The following is a 20,625-nucleotide window of genomic DNA, read 5'->3' on the forward strand; positions in this document are numbered from 1 at the left end:
AACCCAGGGCTTGGTTGAAGGTAGATAGTGGGTTAACTACCTAGCCCGAAGGACCACCAATGGCATTATTCCTGTCAAAGTCTCCAGAGTTTGGTCTCTTGCCGTGAAATTTCAACAGGCAGGAAGTGCGGCGCCCGCGGACCATCGGAGCCAGCACTGCGCGCAGGACGGCAAGCAACGGGAATCACTAGCAGTCTTCACCACGAGTCTCAAACGACTGCAGCCAGCAGTGAAACATGCCTCTCTTTCTTCAGCCCTTCTTCACAAATAGTCCCACCCTCACCGGAAGTGGAGAGGTTTGTACGTTACACCACGTCCGGTCAGAACGACCCGTAGCTGGCTGGAGCGAGCACGCTGGTGTGTGGCAACTTTGTTCCCGCCTCCTTTGCCCCCACACCACTCACCTTCGGCTTCCTCGGAGCGTGACTTGCGTGCGCGCTCCCAGTGTTGCGTCGGGGACCGGAGGAAAGGCCGAAAGAGTGAGGCGGAAAGGAGGGGTTGTAAAGGTTGGGGCCCAACCAGCCAGTCCCGTCGCCCTCGCTCCCGCAGTCGGGAGCGTAGAGGGAAGGGGAGGAGCAATCCGGGGCCGGCCGCGTAAACGAGAAACCTCCTCGTGGGAGGGGGAGGGAGCGGAGGAGAGGGGCAGCTCCGCCACCTTTGCTCCCGCCGGCGGAAGAAGAAAGTCAGGGCTCAAACCCACCGCCACAGACTCCGAAAAGCCTTCCCCACCCCCCTCTCCCCGGAAACAACCTCTCGCTCAAACCCGCACACTCGCAGCCCCAACCGAGAGTCGAAGCCCGGTTGCCTCTGCTTCATCTCGCTGCCCGGGCCGCAGAGTGCGCGAGGCCCTAGGCCGGGAGTTGTCAAGACCCAGCTACAGCCGAGGCGTCAGCCGTGTGTCGCCGCCACCCCTGGAGGACGACGTCGACGCTGAGGAGGCGGTGGTGGAGGCGTGTTGTTGTCTCGCCCACTCCCCTCCCCTGAACTCGCACCCAACGTCAGGGCGCGATGGAGTGAAGCGAAGGCGAAGGTGGTACTTCCGTGTTGCGCTGCTAAAGCTGAGGGCGGCCAAGGCCGTTCCCCAACCCTCGGGGGCACTTGGAGGACTCCGGAATCCCTCGCAAGTCAGCGCTGTGCATCTGGTGTTTTTGCTGCTGAGGATAGGGCGACAAGCACGATCAGGACTTCTGCCGCCCGGATTCCTGCTGCCTTCAGGCCTGGAGGCCGCTGCGTACCTCAGTGTGATCTGGAACCCAGGGACCCGAGTCCTGACCCGGATTATCGTGGCGTGTCTCACAGGCCTCCCTGGTGCTCAGTGTCCCTCCGCCGTCTCCTCTGTTGTTTCCGGCGGGAGAGATGGCCAGGATCTGATCCGGGAGGAGGCCGCACCCGCGCCGCGCTCTGCGGCGAGCTCTAGGCAATGCCGAGCAGCTCGGACACGGCGCTGGGGGGAGGCGGGGGCCTGAGCTGGGCGGAGAAGAAGTTGGAGGAACGCCGCAAGCGGAGGCGATTCCTGTCCCCTCAGCAGCCGCCGCTGCTGTTGCCGCTCCTGCAGCCGCAGCTCCTGCAACCGCCGCCGCCCCCGCCGCCTCTGCTCTTCCTGGCTGCTCCCGGCACGGCCGCCGCCGCCGCAGCCGCCGCCGCCGCGGCCTCCTCCTCTTGCTTTAGCCCGGGCCCCCCTCTGGAGGTCAAGCGGCTGGCGAGAGGCAAGAGGCGCCCAGGAGGGCGGCAGAAGCGGCGCCGCGGGCCCCGCGCCGGGCAGGAGGCGGAGAAGCGTCGGGTCTTCTCGCTGCCCCAGCCGCAGCAGGACGGCGGTGGCGGTGCTAGTAGCGGTGGGGGTGTGACCCCACTGGTGGAATACGAGGATGTGAGCTCTCAGTCCGAGCAGGGGCTGCTGCTGGGGGGAGCCAGCGCGGCAGCGGCGGCGACGGCTGCCGGGGGAACGGGGGGCAGCGGCGGGAGTCCGGCCTCCTCCTCCGGCACCCAGAGGCGCGGGGAGGGGTCCGGGCGCAGGCCCCGCCGAGACCGTCGCCGCAGTAGTGGCCGCAGCAAGGAGCGCCACCGCGAGCACCGGCGGCGGGACGGGCAGCGTGGCAGCAGTGAGGCTTCAAAGTCCCGCAGCCGCCACAGCCACAGCGGCGAGGAGCGGGCCGAGGCAACCAAGAGCGGTGGCAGTAGCAGCAGCAGCGGCGGCCGCCGGAAAAGTGCCTCGGCCACGTCTAGCAGTAGTAGCAGCCGCAAGGACCGAGACCTGAAGGCTCACCGGAGCCGGACTAAGTCGTCCAAGGAGCCGCCTTCGGCCTACAAAGAGCCGCCAAAGGCCTACCGGGAGGAAAAGACCGAGCCCAAAGCCTACAGGCGGCGGCAGCGGTCCCTGAGCCCCCTGGGAGGCCGGGACGACAGCCCAGTTTCCCACAGGGCCTCGCAGAGCCTGAGGTGCCGCAAGTCCCCCAGCCCGGCAGGAGGTGGCAGCAGCCCTTATTCGCGGCGGATGCCGCGCTCCCCAAGCCCTTACAGCCGCCGGCGCTCCCCCAGCTACAGCCGCCACAGCTCTTACGAGCGGGGCGGCGACGTGTCTCCCAGCCCCTACAGCAGCAGCAGCTGGCGTCGCTCCCGGAGCCCTTACAGCCCTGTGATCAGGTGAGTCGGCTGTCTCTTGCGTTTGTCTTTGGCTGGGCTGGCCGGATCCCCAGAGGCAGGGGCTCTTTAAAACTACCCAAGACTAGAAAACCCAACTTCGGACACGCTTCAAGTAAGTGTTAATAGGCGTTTGGCGCCCCTGACACCTTTTAGGAGGTTGGAAGGACAGAGCAACAGGCTCAACAGAGCTTTTCTTCTCGCTGGTAAGGAAGATATGTAAGGAGTTGAAAGTTTTAAACTTGTTGCTTTAATGTACGAACAGGTTTCTTTCGACTGCTTTTGGTTTTTCGGCGGAATTTGTCATTATTTTGGAGACCCCGAAGACATTTCATTGTTGGAGATTTAGGAATGAACTGGAGTTTAGAGGCTAAATATAAAGGATAATTTGAATCACGTGCTGATGTCAGAATTAAATACAGATTGTAAATGTGTCAACGATGGGAAAGCAGCCTTTCTGTAAAGTTCATTCTTTTAATATATGCATAAAGCTTATAGTTTTAAATTCTGAAGATAAGGAAGATAATCCACTTTGTGATATTCTTGTGTGGAATAGTTTCTTTTGCAGTCTTTCAAGGTCAGAATTTCAGAAAGAAAAATAGATTGTGGTTTCTGTGTTGATTTGTGATGACATCCTGTTGCTAATAACATGAATGTAATCTATCTAGTTGATGTAGTCCAGTGTAATCAAGTGAATGGTTTAGAACATTGTAGACTCATTATTTACACTTTCTTTCAAGTAAAATGAACCTTTAAATATCAGAGTCTTTGTTCAGAAATTTTTAAAAGGTATAATTTAACCTAGTGAATGAAATTGGAGTAAATCTGTCATATAGTTATTAGACCTTGCTGGTTATATAATATTCTCTAAAAGATGTATGAACGTTGCTATATACTTATCTGTTAAGCAAAGTCAATTAAAAATAACTTTTTAGTATTTTGCATGTTCTCGTATTTCTTAAGATATCTGGAAATTCTAGGCCTTATAGTTTAGAATTTTGCAAAATGACCTTTGCATTGATTGTTTTTTTACTGATCTTAGTTTTCAGTAATGAAAACTAAGATCAGCAAATGAATGCTGAGTACCTCAATGTATGAGTTATGTTGCCTCTCAGTACAGAATATGTACCTGATTAGCAGATGTTTATCAAGTGTCAACCTAATAAATGTTTGTAAAGATGTGATGTGTATAGAGGTAAAGGTGTGAGTTTGTCTTTAAACCAAAACAGCTGTATAAATCTCTTCATTCTCAAAATGTTCAAGCACACTTAAAATGCTAGTTGATTGATGCTTTAAGCAAAGACTATCAACATTGAAAAGTTATTTCACCAGAGTTATCCTTTACATCTTGTAAGACCTTATATTTTACTTTTCATTAAGATATTTTAGGTTTGCCAAAAGTTTTGCTGTTTTGGGTTTTTTTTTTTTTTTAGTAGAATTTGTTTTTGAAAACTGATTAGGTTAAATTTCAGGACGTTAGATAGGAATTTTAAGTGTATGATGTAATTTTGAGAATTGATTCTGTGTTTATTGGGCTTTTTAGTTGCCGGATACTTTAGTCAGTTCCTTTATTATCTAATAGTGCTATGTATTTTATGTTATGTGTGATTAGGATTATTCATATTTAGCAAATATTTATTGAGCATATATTACATGCTAGATACTGTTTAGGGACTTCGATATAGCAGTGAAGAAAGACAAGGTCCTTGCCCTCATGAAGCTTGTGTTCTAGAGGACAGTTCATTACTGAAATCTTTTCATGGTGTTTATATTGACCACTAGTATTTTCTACAGAATTGTCTTTGGAATAAGCTTTAGAATATCTTAGTGAACGTTCTTGACAGCAGACCATTTGGTGTGTACCAGAATACATCTAGAGGTGGGAAGACGTTGCTTTGAAGACAGCCTGTTTCATTAGATTTGGGAATCAAGTTCTAGTTTTGGTTTGCCCAGGGTCTTAGAAAGACCCTGGAGGCTCAGTTCCCTAAATCATAGCAGGGAAATACTTGTGGTTTCATTATTTTTTTTAATTTCAAGAATTAAATGAAAATTTGCATTTTGTGATGTGTAGAGTCAGACTTACAGAAGTCTGATGTGATTGAGCTATTATTAATAGCTTGAGTTGTTAGAATTCTTTATATTGAAACAGAAGTACACCTCTGTCACTTCTCATTGCTTCAAGTTTAACAATTTGGAATGATAGGGAGCAAACATGTATGCTACCTCTTTAAAATGTAAAGACAGTTGCTATGTTGTCTTAGTCTTCTCTTGGTCAAAAAACTAATTTTTCATAAGGTATAGTTTTTAGATTTTCCACATTATATGTCGTTTGTCAAATGTCCTGCATAAAATGTGGGGCCCAGAATTTATAGCTAAAATAGTTCATTGAAAATTTTAAGATTTTTAAATATAGCAAATGTATTAACTATTGTTTAGGAACAATTACTTGAACTCACTTGTCCAGTTTAATACAAAACTTTTATTTACTTTTAGAATTGAGTAAATGTGGTAGGTGGCCTGTGTTGTTTAATGAATAGGCTGTTGGATTGGGAGGTCCATGAAGGCAATCAGCCTCTTGCCCACCATTGAAATCCTAGTGCTCAGCATAGTGTCTGGCACAAGTAGACTCTTAATACTTGTTGAATGGGTAAATGAAGGGAAGATGGAGTTTACTGAGCATATGAAATATTATGGGTCATGTGTGATGCTGCAGGAAATAGCATTGGGTTTTTTCCCAGCCCACATGGAGCTTATGTATTACTAAGTTGTCAATGTAGATATTTTTAAGGAAATGCATACACATTCAAAATACTAGTATTGAAACCATGATATTGATATTTTTCTTGGTGTTAGTTTCTAGAATAAATCCTCTTTGCCTTCATCTGAGTCTTCACTTCAGTTTTTTGCTCAAGCTTTTCTTTTAATCAGTCCCTTAGCTTTACTTTTTCCCTTATATAACCAATTTACCATACTTTCTTTACTACTTTATTGTTGGAGTATAGGAAGTCACATAATTTTGCTCATTGGCCCTATAATAAATTTGGGGGTGTATATAAAGAGAAGGGGCTGTTTAGGGAGGGAGTGGTACTAACACTTGTGTTTTACTATGTGCCAGGTATTAATTAATAAATATTTAATGTACATTTACCTCCAAAACCCATATGGTAGTTAAACATTTCTATTGATAATTTGGGAAATGAAAACTCTAAAAAGTTAGAGATTTGTTCCAAGGTCAACTTGGATTGGTCTGATTCTAAAGTACATGCTCTTGATATTATGCTGTTGAGAACCTCACCTGGCATTCAAGGAGCTGACTACCTCACATAATGATTTGTTTTGCTAAAATTCAACCTCTATTTTGATATTTATGTATTAATTTCTCTTTTCCTGGACATCATTGCAGCATTTTGAAGATTAAAAAAAAACCCAATTCCTCTAAAACTTATTTCAGCTCATTTTGTCTTTACTAATTTGTAGCTTTTATGAATACAAAGCTAAAAACATTTAGACATTAAAGACATTACTTACACTTAGTTATTGATGGTTGTTTTCCAGTGAGATTTCTTGATCTGAAGTCACTCAAGTCAGATCAGGCACAATTAGTACAGTAAATTGTTACACATAATTGGTTCTCTCTTTGAACCTGTGGAAGTTCTATTCCACCAAGAAGTAGCAGAGACTCAATTATAGAATAATTTCAAGACCCCAAAAATCTAATGCTGGGTAGACCCTAGATGTAAAGAAGTGAATTTACTAGTATTCACTTGCATATGATATGGGGTACCTCTGTCATGGATTATTTAGTGTTTTGTCCTAAAAACTAGTGTTGTAAAATATGTAAAATGAAGACATTCCAGAATTTTAAAAAAGAAGCTCCTAACACTCATAAAATGCTACTGATTTAATGTGTACTTAATAGAAATGTCAAAGTATCTTTAGATGAAAGAAATTCTTAAAATGCTTTTTAAAAGTGTCCAAAATATAGGATACTAGAATAAATGCAGAAAAACTCAGAAGGGAGGAAAATTGAGATGAACTCTCTGAAGTCTCCAAACCATTAATCACTCTTCATTCTCAAGAAGACCTTGGGGTTTTCTCTGACCAAACCTTATAGTGTTTACATCTACTCAGTCCTTACCACATTTTTGTTCTAGTACTAGTACTTATTCATTCCTAGCACCTTAGTTCAGGCCCTAATTTTTTATCATACTTCCTCTTACTATTATTTTCTTCCCAATTCATCTATTCTTTTCTTCCTAATTCATTCTTTATTAATAGAGTTTTCCTAAAACCTTGGTTAGATTGTGTCACTTTCAGTATATAGAATTAAGTCCAAGCTTTTTAATGTGTTATCAGGTAATATCTTCTATGATCAAATCCCATTCTGTCAGATTCTATTTTTAGAGGCACTTTTATTTCTGTGCATTTTTATTTATGCTGTTATTTTAGTTTAAACACCTTTTTTTCCTCTTTTCTACCTCCAGGTTTGCATTCAAAACCCAGCTCAAATTTCACCATCTTGTGACCTTTTTTCATTGTCTAGAAAAAGTTAATTCCTTTCTTATATTCCATAGCACTTGGCTTTATCATTGTTATGAGTTTTAAAAAAACCTCTTTTATGTTCTGATTATTTGATTGACTATGTTTGTATTTTTCTTGCTAGATTGTAAGCTCCTAGAGGATAAATTCCAAAGTGTATTAGTGGTTGAATTAATTGACATATTGGTAGCATTTTTCTTCACAGATTTATGCAAATCAACCTTTGCACAGATACTGGTTGTGCTTCTAAACTTACTTGTGGTTTTAGTTCACACACACTCTAGGACAGGGGAAATAATTCCTTTGATTTATAAGAAGAGAATGTAAGAACCTTCTAGCTTTTTCTTTACTGGAATGAGTGGAGGATGCTAGGAGTCACTTTTAGCGTGAATAGAATAAATTCAGACCTAGTGTTTATATTTTATGTTGTGTACTGACTATGATAAATAACGTGGTTCTTTTGGTGATAACTTTCTGAGCAGTTTGTATGTCAAGCTTTTCTTTTCAAGATTTTATTTGTTTATTTTAGACAAGCAAAGGTGGCGGAGAGAGGGAGAGAAACATCAGTGTGTGGTTGCACTTGTGCGCCCCCTGCTGGGGCCTGACCCATGACCCAAGGCATGTGCTCTGACTGGAAATTGAACCAGCGACCTTTGGTTTGCAGGCGGACACTCTCAGTCCCCTGAGCCACACTAGCCAGGGCTCAAGCTTTTATTTCTTAAATCTGAAAAATTGTAGCTGTTTCTCAAAAACCAGTTTAAAATAGATGTTATTTAACATTCACTGTTTAAGACCATTTTAATATTTTCTCTTGTATACTTTTTCTATAATTATCACTTAAGTTTTTGGTATTTTCCTTTTGGTTGGCTTTGTTTCGTATGTAGATATTAGTAAGCTTTAAAGTAGAGGTTAGAAGCAGAAATATCAAGCTAGAATCAGAAGTATTTGCTGTGATTTTTGTTCCTTAAATTTCTAATTGTGCACATCTAAATTGTGAGATAATCTGATATTCTTAATATATTTGGAAAATAAAATGAATGTAGATTAGAGGGTAAAATGTAGGTTAAAAAACTGCAATTTTTAGAAAATGGAAAAGAAAATGGTAGTAAGGTAAAGTGAAAATAGTTAATGGGCTACATGCCTCCACTTTTCTGTTTCTCGTTTGTAATTGCAAATGGGCACTTTCACTGAGATATTTTATTAATACTCCAAACTTAATTTATCTAACGTTAAATTATTTTGCTCTCATGGAGTCATTTTTTCAGACATTCCTTGTCATTTTTCACTTGTTCACAAAGATAATAGAGGCTTATGGTAGAAATTTTCAGTTCGTATAGAAAACTGTAAGAGATTAAAGTCCCCTTGAGTCCAACCACTTGAGATGATCATTCTTGATATTTTGATGAATAGTCTTCTAGATTTTTCTGTGTATATATACATAGGAACATAGGATTTTACATAAATGGGGACATACTACAATGCTGTTTTGTACCCTGTACTCCATAGTATATTCTTTTTATTGGCTCCTAGTATTCCATTGTATGGATATACCATAACTTTTGGGCCAAATCTGTTTTGCTGTCATCATCATCATCATCATTTTGCTACGTGTATGTATTTGTTGCAAATTTTGTGTGCATTTGTTCCATATCTTCTAGATTGGATTTCCCAGGGGTAGAATTATTGGGCCAAAAATGTGTGCACATTTGTAGTTTTGGTGATGCATATTCAGAAGGCTTTTTATCAATTTGTGTCTTCAGCATTGTGTGAGTACCCATTTTCTCAGTCGCGCCATCAGTTGGCGTTGTCAGTTATCCATTATTGTTTTCCTTTGCATTTCTTTAACATCTTATAAGACTGAATTTATTTTCATCTGTTTTTTGGATGTTCTAATTTCTTGATTAATTTTTGTTTGTTTTCTTACTAATTTATAAGAGCCCTTTTTATATTAGAGAAAGTAACTGTGTGTGTAGCATAAGCAGATATTTTTATGAGTTTGCCTTTTAACCTTGTTCGTGTTTTAAGAAGTTTTTATTTACATATGTGTGCATGCATTTTTAAAAGGCAGTAGTTTCTCCTAGGCACCCAGTGCCCAAACAAGTAATACTTACCTTTTCTCCCTCCCCACTTCTAATTAATTGCTTATTCTGCTGATCCTTTTGCAGTGGTCTCTAGTCCTCAATTACTTTGACATGCCTTGGTGTATGGGTTGGATCTACATGATTTGGGTCATTACTCTCTGAGCCCTTCCTGTTTGCTGCATTCAAATTAATCTTAAAATGCCATTTTGGTTCTGTCATTTTCCTATAAAACATATTTACAGAATCAAATTCTTGAACTGGACTTTTAAGATTCACCACTCCAGACTATCCCTTTTATAAATATGCTGATCATAATACAAACTGGACTCCTTACTCTTCCCTCCCCTCCCCTTCTCTTTTCTTCCCTTCTTCCTTTCTTCTTTCCTTCCTGCCTCCCTCCACTCCATATGGGTGAATAGAATTTCCCCCTGCCCCTTATTGTATGTCATTCAGTTGTCATACTGTCTTGTGTTTTTTATGTAAATAAAAGCAAGTATGAATATATGTTCTCATTTCCTTTTGTACGCTTTTATACAAAAGGTAGCATGTTATTATAACCTGTTCCGTAACTTGTTTTTTTGTTCTTAAGAGAATGTCCTGGGATCATTCCATTTTGGTACAAGAAGAGCTAGCTTCCTCATTTCTTTTATCAGAGCTGCATAATATTCCATTGTGTGGATGGCTGCCTCCTAGTTTATCAAACCAGTTCCTTTCAAATGAACACTTGAGTTGTTTCTAGTATTTGCTATTACACACAATACTTCAGTGAACAAAGGCAGATTTTTAAAGGGTTGCACAGCAATGCATTTGTTATTTAAAATGAGATTATTCTTCATTCTTAGAATGCTGGTTGGTTTTATTCTTTGATAAATTCCAAATTACTGGTTTTCATTGGTGATGGGACAGACAGCCCTTCTTAATTCAAGAATCATTACCCTGTGGAGGCCTACTGCTCTATATTAGGTTTATTTTAATAATAAAAACTGGAAATTTTAATAGTGAAATCTACCTAAAGCCCTTTTGCTCAAGAAGTCTGTAATAACTGCCAATGGCAGCTGTAGAGCAATTTAATAGCATAATTGTGAATAAGATAAATTGTACCTCCAATTCTTCTTTAAAAAAAATTTTACCCATCTCCCCCAACATCCTCCCCTTTGACAACCATCAGCTTGTCCTTTATATATATGGGTCTAGACTCATTACTATTTAAAAAATGTGGAATTGTAAGCCCCTATACCTTAGTGTATGCCCTTTCCTCCAATTCTGTTGCCAGTTCTTCCAACCATAGTTCAGGTGTCATCTAATGTAAGAAAGAAGCCTTTATTAATCTCATCCAGAAGTTATTTCTCTTAATTCCTTTAGCACTAAGATCACTTTTATGAGTGCTTACTACATTCAGATTGTATTAGAGTTGTCCCCCCCGCCCCACACTCCTGACTTCTTAGGTATATTGGACATGTTTCAGTAATTCATTTAAAAAATCAGTTATATTGAGGTATAATTTAAATACACTATAATCGCCAATTTCAATTGTACAGTTGAATTAAAACAAAAACAAAAACACTTGAAACAACCTAAGTACTATGAATAAGGGAGCAGTTAAGTTGTGATACAGATATGTGACTTGCAAAAACTTTTTTCTGTATCCCTTTGTTGATGTCCATCAAAGCACAAAAATTTGACATTTTGTTGAAGTCCACTTTGTGTTTCCTTTTGTTGCTTGTGCTTTGGTGTCATCTGAGAGGGCTTTGCTTAACTGAAGGTCACAAAGATTTATCCTTATATTTTAAGAGTTTTACAGTTTAAGCTTTTACATTTTGGTCTTTGATCTGTTTAGAGTTTTGTTTTTTGTTTTTTGTTTTTTTGTTTGTTTGTTTGTTTGTTGTTTTGGGGGGGGTATGGTGAGAAAAAGAGGTCCAGCTTCATTCTTTTGCATGTGGATATCTAGTTGTCCTAGTTGTTAAAAAAGACAATTCTTTTTTCATTGGCATTCTTCTGAAAATTCACTGACCATAATGTGGGGGTTTATCTCTATACTCTGTGTTCTATTACATTGATTTATATGCCCATCCTATGCCAGTACTATGCAGTCTTGATTATTCTAACTTTGCAGTGATTTTTGAAATAATAAATATGAGACCTCCAAATTTGTTCTTTTAGATTGCTTTGACTTTGGTTTTTTTTGGGGGGCGGGTGGCTTTCATTTCCATTTTAATTTTATGATCAGCTTGCTAATTGTACAAAAAAAGGTAGCCGGGACTTGGATTACATTGAATCTGTAGATAAATTTGGGAGTATTGCCATTTTAATAATGTTAAATGATCTAATATATGATCATGAAATTTCTTTCCATTTGTATAGGTATTCCTTAATATTTTCAAAGGTGTTTTGAAGATTTTAGGGTACAGTCCTTGTACTTGTTTTAAGTTTATTCCTATCTTATTTTTTAAAGCTATTGTAAGTAGGGTTATTTTATTTTTGGAATTTCATTTTAGTTGTATATAGAACTACAGTTGGTTTTTCTATATTGATCATTCATTTTTCCTAACATCTTGCTGACTTGTTTCTTAGTACTGATAGTTTTTTAGTGGATTCCTTGGAATTTTCTATATACAAGATTTTGCCATGTTTAAACAGAGATAGTTTTACCTTTTTCCCCCCTCAGTCTGGATTTCTTTTATTTTTGTCTTGTCTAATTGAAATGGCTAGAATCTGAAGTACAGAAGTTGATTAGAAGTGGCTAGATTTAGCCCTGGCTGGCATAGCTCAGTGGATTGAGTGCAGGCTGTGAACCAAAGTATCGCAGGTTCAATTCCCAGTCAGGGCACATGCCTGGGTTGCAGGCCATGGCCCCCAGCAACCGCACATTGACGTTTCTCTCTCTCTCTTTCTCCCTCCCTTCCCTCTCTAAAAATAAATAAATAAAATCTTAAAAAAAAACCAAACTGATTTGGGAGCCTCCTTGCTCCTTTAAAAAAAAAAAAGGCAAGATTTGACTTTCTTGTCTTGTTCCTGATCATATAAGGAAAGTATTCAGTGTTTCCTTACACAATGTTAGCTGTGAATTTTTTCGAAATGCCTAGTTTTATTTTTTGGTAAAAATTGTTTCCCTCAGTCTAATTTTTGGTGTCAAAAAAAAATTCTAGGTACTTTGGTTGACCCTTAAACATGAGCCTGTGTAATTATTTATTACTGTCCTAGAGACTAGAAAAAGAAGAAATTTCCTATTTGTTATGAAAATATATATATTAATATTGGTAGTATTTTTTTAATTAGCTTTACTAAAAGCACTTAGGATTTTGGAGATTTAATTCTTTGAGGTTAAGCAGTTGTAGTAGATTACAAATAAATCTGTACAACCTTTTTATATTTATTCATACTGTGCATTTTGGTTTGTAGTAATTTCTAGTGGTGTTTAAACTTTTCTGTTACTTTCAGTTTTCTATAATAATTTTACTTCCTTTAATCTGCCCTTTCTTTATGTTTAAAACACATTTAAAATGCTTGTAAACAGTACAGAAGCATACAGGATAGGAAGTAAAAGAAACCTGTCATGCCTTTTTCATTCCCATTTCCATCCAAATACATAACCATGTAAGTATTGGGTTGGCCAAAAAAGTTTAGATTTTCTGTATGATGGCTCTAGTAGTGCTTATTTGTCTTAATTCAAAACAGTTTTGTTGGATTGTATTATGACAGCTATCATATCACCGTGCATTAAAAAAAAACTTACCACAATTAGTGGATTTTTGTGCAACCATTTTAATATTGAAGATGGGAAATGATATGGAACATTTTGACATATTATGCTTTATTATTTCAAGACAGGTAAAAATGGCTCTGACTGGTGTGGCTCAGTGGACCCAGTGCCAGCCTGTGAACCAGAGTCTCCAGTTCCATTTCCAGTCTAGGACATATGCAAGGGTTGTGAGCCAGGTCCCCAGTTGGGGGGCGCACAAGAGACAACCACACATTAATGTTTTTCTCCCTCTCTTTCTCCCTCTCTTTCCCTCTCTAAAAATTAAGCAAATAAAATCTAAAAAATAAGGTAGAAATGCGCAAAGGATTTGTGCGGTGTATGGAGGAGGTGCTGTTACTGATCTAATGTGTCAAAAGTGGTTTGTGAAGTTTCAGAAGTGGTTCTTGAAGTTTCTTGGTAATGTTGGTGTTTTGGCCAAATAATTCTTTGCTGTGGGGGACTGTCTTATGCATTGGGAAATGTTTAGCAGCACCCCGGCCTTTACTCACTAGAAGCCAATATAGTGAGAGGTAATGGACATACTCAGAGTATCCTAATCAGTCAAGTTATTGGTGAAAATGAAAACTGTGTCTTTTATTTTATGGAAAAAAGAAACGAACCTTTTGGCCAACCCCATAGATTGATGTACATCTTTTTTCTGTGTGTGTACTTACATAAAAAAATAAGTACATATACACGTTAGAAATGTTATACCATAAATCAAGGGGTGTCAAACTCATTTTCACTGGAGGCCACATCAGCCTCATTGTTGCCTTCAAAGGGCCAAAATGATTTTAGGACTGTATAAATATAACCATTCCTTAACTGCTAAGGAGTTGAAATTACATTTCGCCCTTTGAAGGCAACCATGAGGCCAATGTGGCCCCCAGTGAAAATGAGTTTAATACCCCTGCCATAAATGTTGTTACTCACATGCTTTTTTAAAGCAGTATGATTTTTGAAGGTCTTTCCAAAAGACTATATAAAATTTTATAAAGAAATTTATCAAATTTTATTTAACCATCTATTGTTAGGTTCTAAGCTATATTTTTTTTCTATATTACAAACAACCCTTTTGATGGATGGGAATTTATTACCATTATTTTATTTTCCTATTTCTGGTTATCATAGAGAACAGACTATTTTAATTTTTTTACTAGTGATTTATATTTCTTCTGTGACTGTATTATCTTTCTAATCACAAAGACCCGCTAATTATTAAATAAGGAATGTTTTATGTTAGGGAAAAGTAGTTTTGCTCATTTAATCCTTGTTGGATAATGGATGTAAAGTGGTTAATAAAAATAATCAGTTATATAAAACGTTTTGCTAATATTTGCAGGCATTTAGAATAGAAGATAACCTATTTACTCTTTTTTATTCATCAGTTCAGTAGAATCATTTGACCCTTACTGCATGCCAGAAACAGTTTTAAACACTGGTGATATCATGATACAAAACTGGGGAGGAAATGAGTATAGAAGTACTCTTTTATCTTTCTGGTAAGGCAGAGTCTTACTGTGGAGTTGATAAGTGGAGACCTGAATGCTGAGAAAGAGCCAGCCATATAATGATCTAAGTACCCTAAGAGAAAACAGTATGTGTTAAGATACCAATTCAGGAAGAAAGTGGGATCTTTTGAAGAATCAGAAAGAGTCTAGTAAGTCTCGTATGACTGGAGCCTAGTGAATGAAGAAAGGTGTAATAAAGATGAGAAGCAATTTGGGTCGTGGATCACAAAGATTTTTACTTTTGTTCTAAATGCAGTGAGAAGCTATTAGAGTTTTAGGCAAAGGCATGACATAATCCAACTTATGTTTTTAAAAGATAAAGACATAAAATACAAAGAATATGTAACAAGTGTTATGTCAGCAAATGGGGAGGTTATAGAGGAGATGGATGGTACTTTAGTTTGATCCATGAAGATAGAAAAGAATAAATGGAGGGTAAGGATGATATGGTAGCAATAAATAGTGCCTGGATTTTAACTGAAGACTTGGTCTTGTGTTTGGCTCTCCTTCTTTATAGCTCCTGGTCTCTAAATAAACTCCTTAACCCTCTTTATTTTAGTTCCCTCATCTGCTTTCTCTCTACCTTGGTTGCTATGAAGAGCATGTCAAATGAAAAATGCCTAGAAAAGTGTTTTGTAAACTGTTAAATTCAGCGTAGTATGTTTATTTATTTAGTAAAAGGCTATTATGCTGAGGGCTATGGAATGATTAAAAAAATAGACTTTGTTTCTATTCCTCCAAGAGGATGTAGTCTAGTAAATAATGTGGTAAATACAAAGTTGAGTGTAAAGATCATGTAAAGTGCTATGGGATTCAAAGAAAGAGCTTACTTCTTTCTTGGAGTTGGTGGTAAGGCCTTCTGTACTAGGAAGGACTCTTGAACTATGCCTTTAATGATGGCTGGGTCTTTAATAGGAGACGGAAGGAAGAGAATTCCTCAGGAAGTGAATCTGTGGGAGTAAAGGCATGGAAAGAAGCAATAGCCAGATTCAGAACTTGATAAGGAAAGGTAGGGTAGGGCCAAACAGATCATGTAACATGTTAATACCAGGATAAGTAAGGTGAATTACATTCAGTAGGAATACTATCAGCAGTATACTTAATGCTGCAAATATTTATTGAGCATCTACTATTGCCATGTTTGTGCTAGGCAGGGCTATGAAGAAGATACAGTGATCTCAGTTTAGTTGAGGAAGACAGATTATCTAATTATTACTATAGTGAGATATCATCAAAAGGTGGTAGGATCAAAAGACAAGGAATATCTCCAGCTGCCTGGCTTAAGTAAAGGAACACTTTAGAGGTGTGGTAGACCTTATGCTTTGATAAGTGAAGAGGGAAATGTGAGAGAAACATTCTAGGCTGGGCACGTCATGTGTTTTGGGATGGCTGGACAAGTTTGTGTGCCGTTAAAGGCTGTGAAGAATTTGGTGGAGGAATAAGTGAAAGATTGAGGTGGCACTATGGACAGTAAATTGGAAAGATTGAGGTGGCACTTGTCTGAGAAGTGGGGAACCTGGCAAAAGGATATTTTGGAAATGATTGTTTTATACTGATTGGGCCAAGCGAGAGATGATGTAAGACACAATATGAAATAGTACCTATGGGGATAAAGAACCTGGAAAACTAGAGAGATGCTTAAATGTAGAATTGGCAGGACTTGGATATTAATTGATATGGAAGAAGGGAGAAAAGATACATGAAGAATATAGAATGACTTCTGGATTTCTATTTCAGTGGATGCCATTGCCTGAGAATAGGGTATATTTAAGGAGAAAGGGGGAGGGTTTGGAGAGGAAATTTAATTGTTTTATAACTGTATTGTGTTGAGGGTGTATGTAGGATAGTTGGGAGGGGGAAGGATGACTTGGGGTAATCAATGTTTAGGTAATAATTTAATCCATACATAAACATAAATTAAATTAAGGTCGTTAAAGGGCAATGAGAAACAGCCATAGAAGAAAATAATCAGGAAAAAAGTTAGTGGAAGTGGTAAGGATGTGTTTTTAAAGGTGTGGTCAACATTGTTATCACAGATACCAATATTTTTCTTTCTTCATCCACCTCTAAAAAAGGAAAGGTAGGTCATTGGTCACCTCAGTAATTTCAGTGACAATATGAGCTGTAATTTAGTTGTAATTGGAAGATGAAAATATAGTATCAAGTTATCATTTGCTTGTTTTTTTTCCTGGTCTTTTTTTTTTTCTTAAAAATTTTTTTTATTGTTATCTATTATAGCTGTCCCAATTTTTCCCCCTTTGCCCTCCTCCATCCATCTCACTCCCACTCCCAGTGTCAATCCCCACACTGTTATCCATGTCCATGGGTCATTCATACATACTCTTTGATTAGTCCTTTCCCCTTCTTTCCACCATTATTCCCCTCCCCACTTCCCTCTGGTCACTATCAGTCGTTCCATGTTTCATGTCTGTGGTTCTGTTTCGTTTGTTAGTTTATTTTGTTCATTGGATTCCTCTTGTAAATGAGATCATGTGGTATTTGTCTTTCACTAACTGGTTTATTTCCACTTAGCATAATATTTTCTCTAGTTCCATCCATGCTGTTGCAAAAAGATAAGAGTTCTGTTCTTGTGCTGCATAGTATTCCATTGTGTAAATGTACCACAGTTTTTTGATCCACTCATCTACTAATGGGCATTTAGGCTATTTCTAGTACTTGGCTATTATAAATAGTGTTGCGGTGAGCATAAGGGTGGGTAAGTTCTTCTGAATTGGTGATTGATGATTCTCAGAGTATATTCCCAGCAGCAAAATTGCTGGGTCAAAAGGCAGTTCCATCTTCAGTGTCTTTTTTGGGGAAATTCACTACTGTTTTCCACAGTGGCTGCACCAGTCTGCATTCCCACCAACACTAGGGTTCTCTTTTCTCCACAACATTGCCAGCACTTGTTTGTAGATTTATTAATGATAGTTGTTCTGACTGCTGTGATACATCATTGTGGTTTTAATTTGCTTCTCCCTGATGGCTAGTGATGCTGAGCATCCTTTCATATGTCTCTGGGTCCTCTATGTGTCCTCCTTAGAGAATTGTCTGTTTAGGTCCTTTGCCCATTTTTGAATTGGATTGTTTTGAATTGGATTGGTGTTGAGGTATGTGAGTTCTTTATATATTTTGGAGATCAAACCCTTGTCTGAGGTATCATTGGCAAATATATTCCCCCATACAGTCAGTTCCCTTTTCATTTTAATGATGGTTTCTTTAGCCATGCAGAAGCTTTTTAATTTGATGAGGTCCCCTTTGTTTATTCTTTTATTTCCCCTGCCCTAGGAGATGTATCAGCACAAGTATTGCTATGTGAGATATCTGAAAATTTCCTGCCTATATTTTCCGCTAGGACATTTATGGTGTCACAATTATATTTAAGTCTTTTTTCCATTTTGAGTTTATTTGGATGCATGGTGTAAGTTAGTGGTCTAGTTTCATTTTTTGCATATACCAGTCCTGTTCTCACAATACCATTTATTGAAGAGGCTATTTTTACTCCATGTGCCCATTCTCTCTTTGTCAAATATTAGTTGACTCTAGAGATTTGGGTTTATTTCTGGGGTCTGTATTCTGTTCCATTGATCTATGTTTCTCTTCTTAAGCCAGTACCAGACTGTTTGGATTACATTGGCCATATAGTATAGTTTGATATAAGATATTGTGATTCCTCCTACTTTGTTCTTCTTTCTCAGGATTGCTGAGGACATTTGGGGTCGTCTTTTGTTCCATATAAATTTTAGAAGTATTTGTTCTATATCTGTGAAATATGCCATTGATATTTTAATAGGAATTGCAATGAATTTATAGATTGCTTTGGGTAGTATGGACATTTTAATTGTTTTAATTCTTCCAATTGATGAACACAATATATGCTTCTATTTTATTTGTATCTTCCTCAGTTCTTTCTTCAGTGTTCTGTAGTTTTCTGAGTTCAGGTGTTTTACCTCCTTGGTTAAATTTATTCCAAGGTACTTTATTTTTCCTATTGCTATAGTAGATGGGATTTTTTTCCTAGTTTCTCTTTCTGATAGTTCATTGTTGGTGTACAAAAATGCCATCAATTTCTGAATATTGACTTTGTATCCTGCTATTTCACAAAATTCACTTATTAAGTTGAGTAGGGTTTTTTTTTAAGATTTTATTTATTTATTTTTAGACAGAAGGGAAGAGAGGAAGAAAGAGAGGGAAACATCAACGTGTGGTTGCCTCTTGCATGGCCCCTACTGGGGACCTGGCCCGCAACCCAGGCCATGTGTCCTGAGTGGGACTCGAACTGGCAACCCTTTGATTCACAGACTGGCACTCAATCCACTGAGCTACACCAGCCAGGGCTTAGGTCGAGTAGTTTTTTTTTGGTAAAGACTATGGGGTTTCCTATGAACACTGTCATGTCATCTGCAAATAATGACAGTTTTACTTCCTCCTTTCCACTTTGGATACCTTTTATTCCTTTTTCTTATCTGATTGCTGTGGATAGAACTTGTAGTACTCTGTTGAATAAGAATGAAGAAAGCAAACATCCTACAGGATAAGCTTTCAATTTTTGCCTGTTGAATATATGTTAGCTATAGGTTTCTTTGTATATGGCCTTTGCTATGTTGAGGTATGCTCCCTCTGTTTTCACATTGCTGACTGTTTTTTTGTCATAAACGGGTGCTGGATTTTATCAGATGCTTTTTTAGTATATAATTACATGATGTGATCGTGTGATTTTTGTCCTTTTTTTGTTTGTTTCTGTTGTGTATTATATTTGTGAATATTGTACCATCCTTGCATCCCTGGGATGAATACTACTTGATCATGATGCATGATTGATTTATTTATCTATATATCTATCTTTTTCATGTACTGCTGAATCCATATTCCCAATATTTTGTTGAGTAATTTAGCATCTGTGTTCATCAGATATATTGGTGTGTAGTTTTCTTTCTTTGTTGTGTCTTTCTTTGCTTTTGGTATTAGGATGATACCTCATAAAAAAAGTTTGGGAACCTTCCTTCTGCTTGAATTTTGGAATAGTTTGGGAAGGATAGGAGTTAGTTCTTCTTTAAATGTTGGTTGAAATTCACCTGTGAAGCCATCTGGTCCAGGGCCTTTGTGTGCCATGAGTTTTTTAATTACTGCTTCGATTTCACTAGTTGTTATTGATCTATTCAGGCTTTCTGCTTCTTCTTGATTTAGTTTTGGAAGATTGTATGTTTCTAGAAATTTATCCATTTCACCCCGGTTGTCCATTTTCTTGGCATATAGTTAGTTATTCATAGTAATTTTTTACAATTCTTTATTTCTGTGGTATCAGTTGTAACTTCTGTTTCATTTCTGATTTTATTATTTGTGTCCCCTTTCTTTTTCTTGATGTGTCTGGCTAAAGGTTTGTCAATTCTGTTTATCTTTTCAAAGAACTAACTTCTGTATTTATTGATCCTTTGAATTGTTTTTTTAGTTTTATCATTTAATTCTGCTCTGATGTTATTTCCTTCCTTCTCTTTGCTCTGGGATTTGTTTGTTGTTGTTCTTCTAGTTCTTTTAGATGTTGGGTTAAGTTGCTTATTTGAGATTTTTCTATCTTCTTTAGGTAGGCCTGTAATCCTATGAACTTCCCTCTCAGGACTGCCTTTGCTGTTCCATGTAGTTTTTAGGTAGTTATGTGTTCATTTTTAGTAGTTTCCAGGTACTTTTTGATTTCTTGCTCTCATTGTTAACCCATTCGTTATTTAATAATGTCTTATTCAGTCTTTGTGTAATTGAATATTTTTGAGTTTTTTCCTTGAGGTTGGTTCTAGTTTCAATTTATTGTGATTTGAGAAGATGCTTATTATGATTTAAATTTTCTTGAATGTGTTGAGGCTTGTTTATGTCCTGCCAGGTAGTCAGGACATAGTCAGTGTTCTATGTGCACTTGAGAAGAATGTATACTTGGTTCTCTGGGGTGACAGATTCTGTATGTATCAATTAAATCCATTTGATGTAGAGTATCATTCAGTGCCACAATATCCTATTGATTCTTTGTTTGAAAGATCTGTCCATTGTTGACAGTGGAGTGTTAAAATCTCCTGTGATGACTGTGTTGCTGTCAGTGTATTTCTCTAAGTCCTTCAAGAGTTTCCTAATA

The 20,625-nt window shown here is 38.6% G+C and overlaps 1 protein-coding gene across 1 annotated transcript in view; it reads left to right on the forward strand.

Annotated features, from left to right (window-relative positions):
* Positions 1-1,281: 1,281 nt before the first annotated feature.
* CDK13 (cyclin dependent kinase 13) overlaps positions 1,282-20,625 on the forward strand; it is a 141,830-nt gene continuing 122,486 nt past the window's right edge. The window contains exon 1 of the mRNA XM_045828091.1: positions 1,282-2,640. Coding sequence (XP_045684047.1) covers positions 1,421-2,640 — 1,220 coding nt within the window. The 5' untranslated portion in view covers positions 1,282-1,420. The remainder of the gene's footprint in view (positions 2,641-20,625) is intronic.

Source organism: Phyllostomus hastatus, unplaced genomic scaffold, assembly GCF_019186645.2.
Source record: "Phyllostomus hastatus isolate PE091 unplaced genomic scaffold, TTU_PhHast_1.1 phas_scaffold_78, whole genome shotgun sequence".
Lineage (NCBI taxonomy): Eukaryota > Metazoa > Chordata > Mammalia > Chiroptera > Phyllostomidae > Phyllostomus > Phyllostomus hastatus.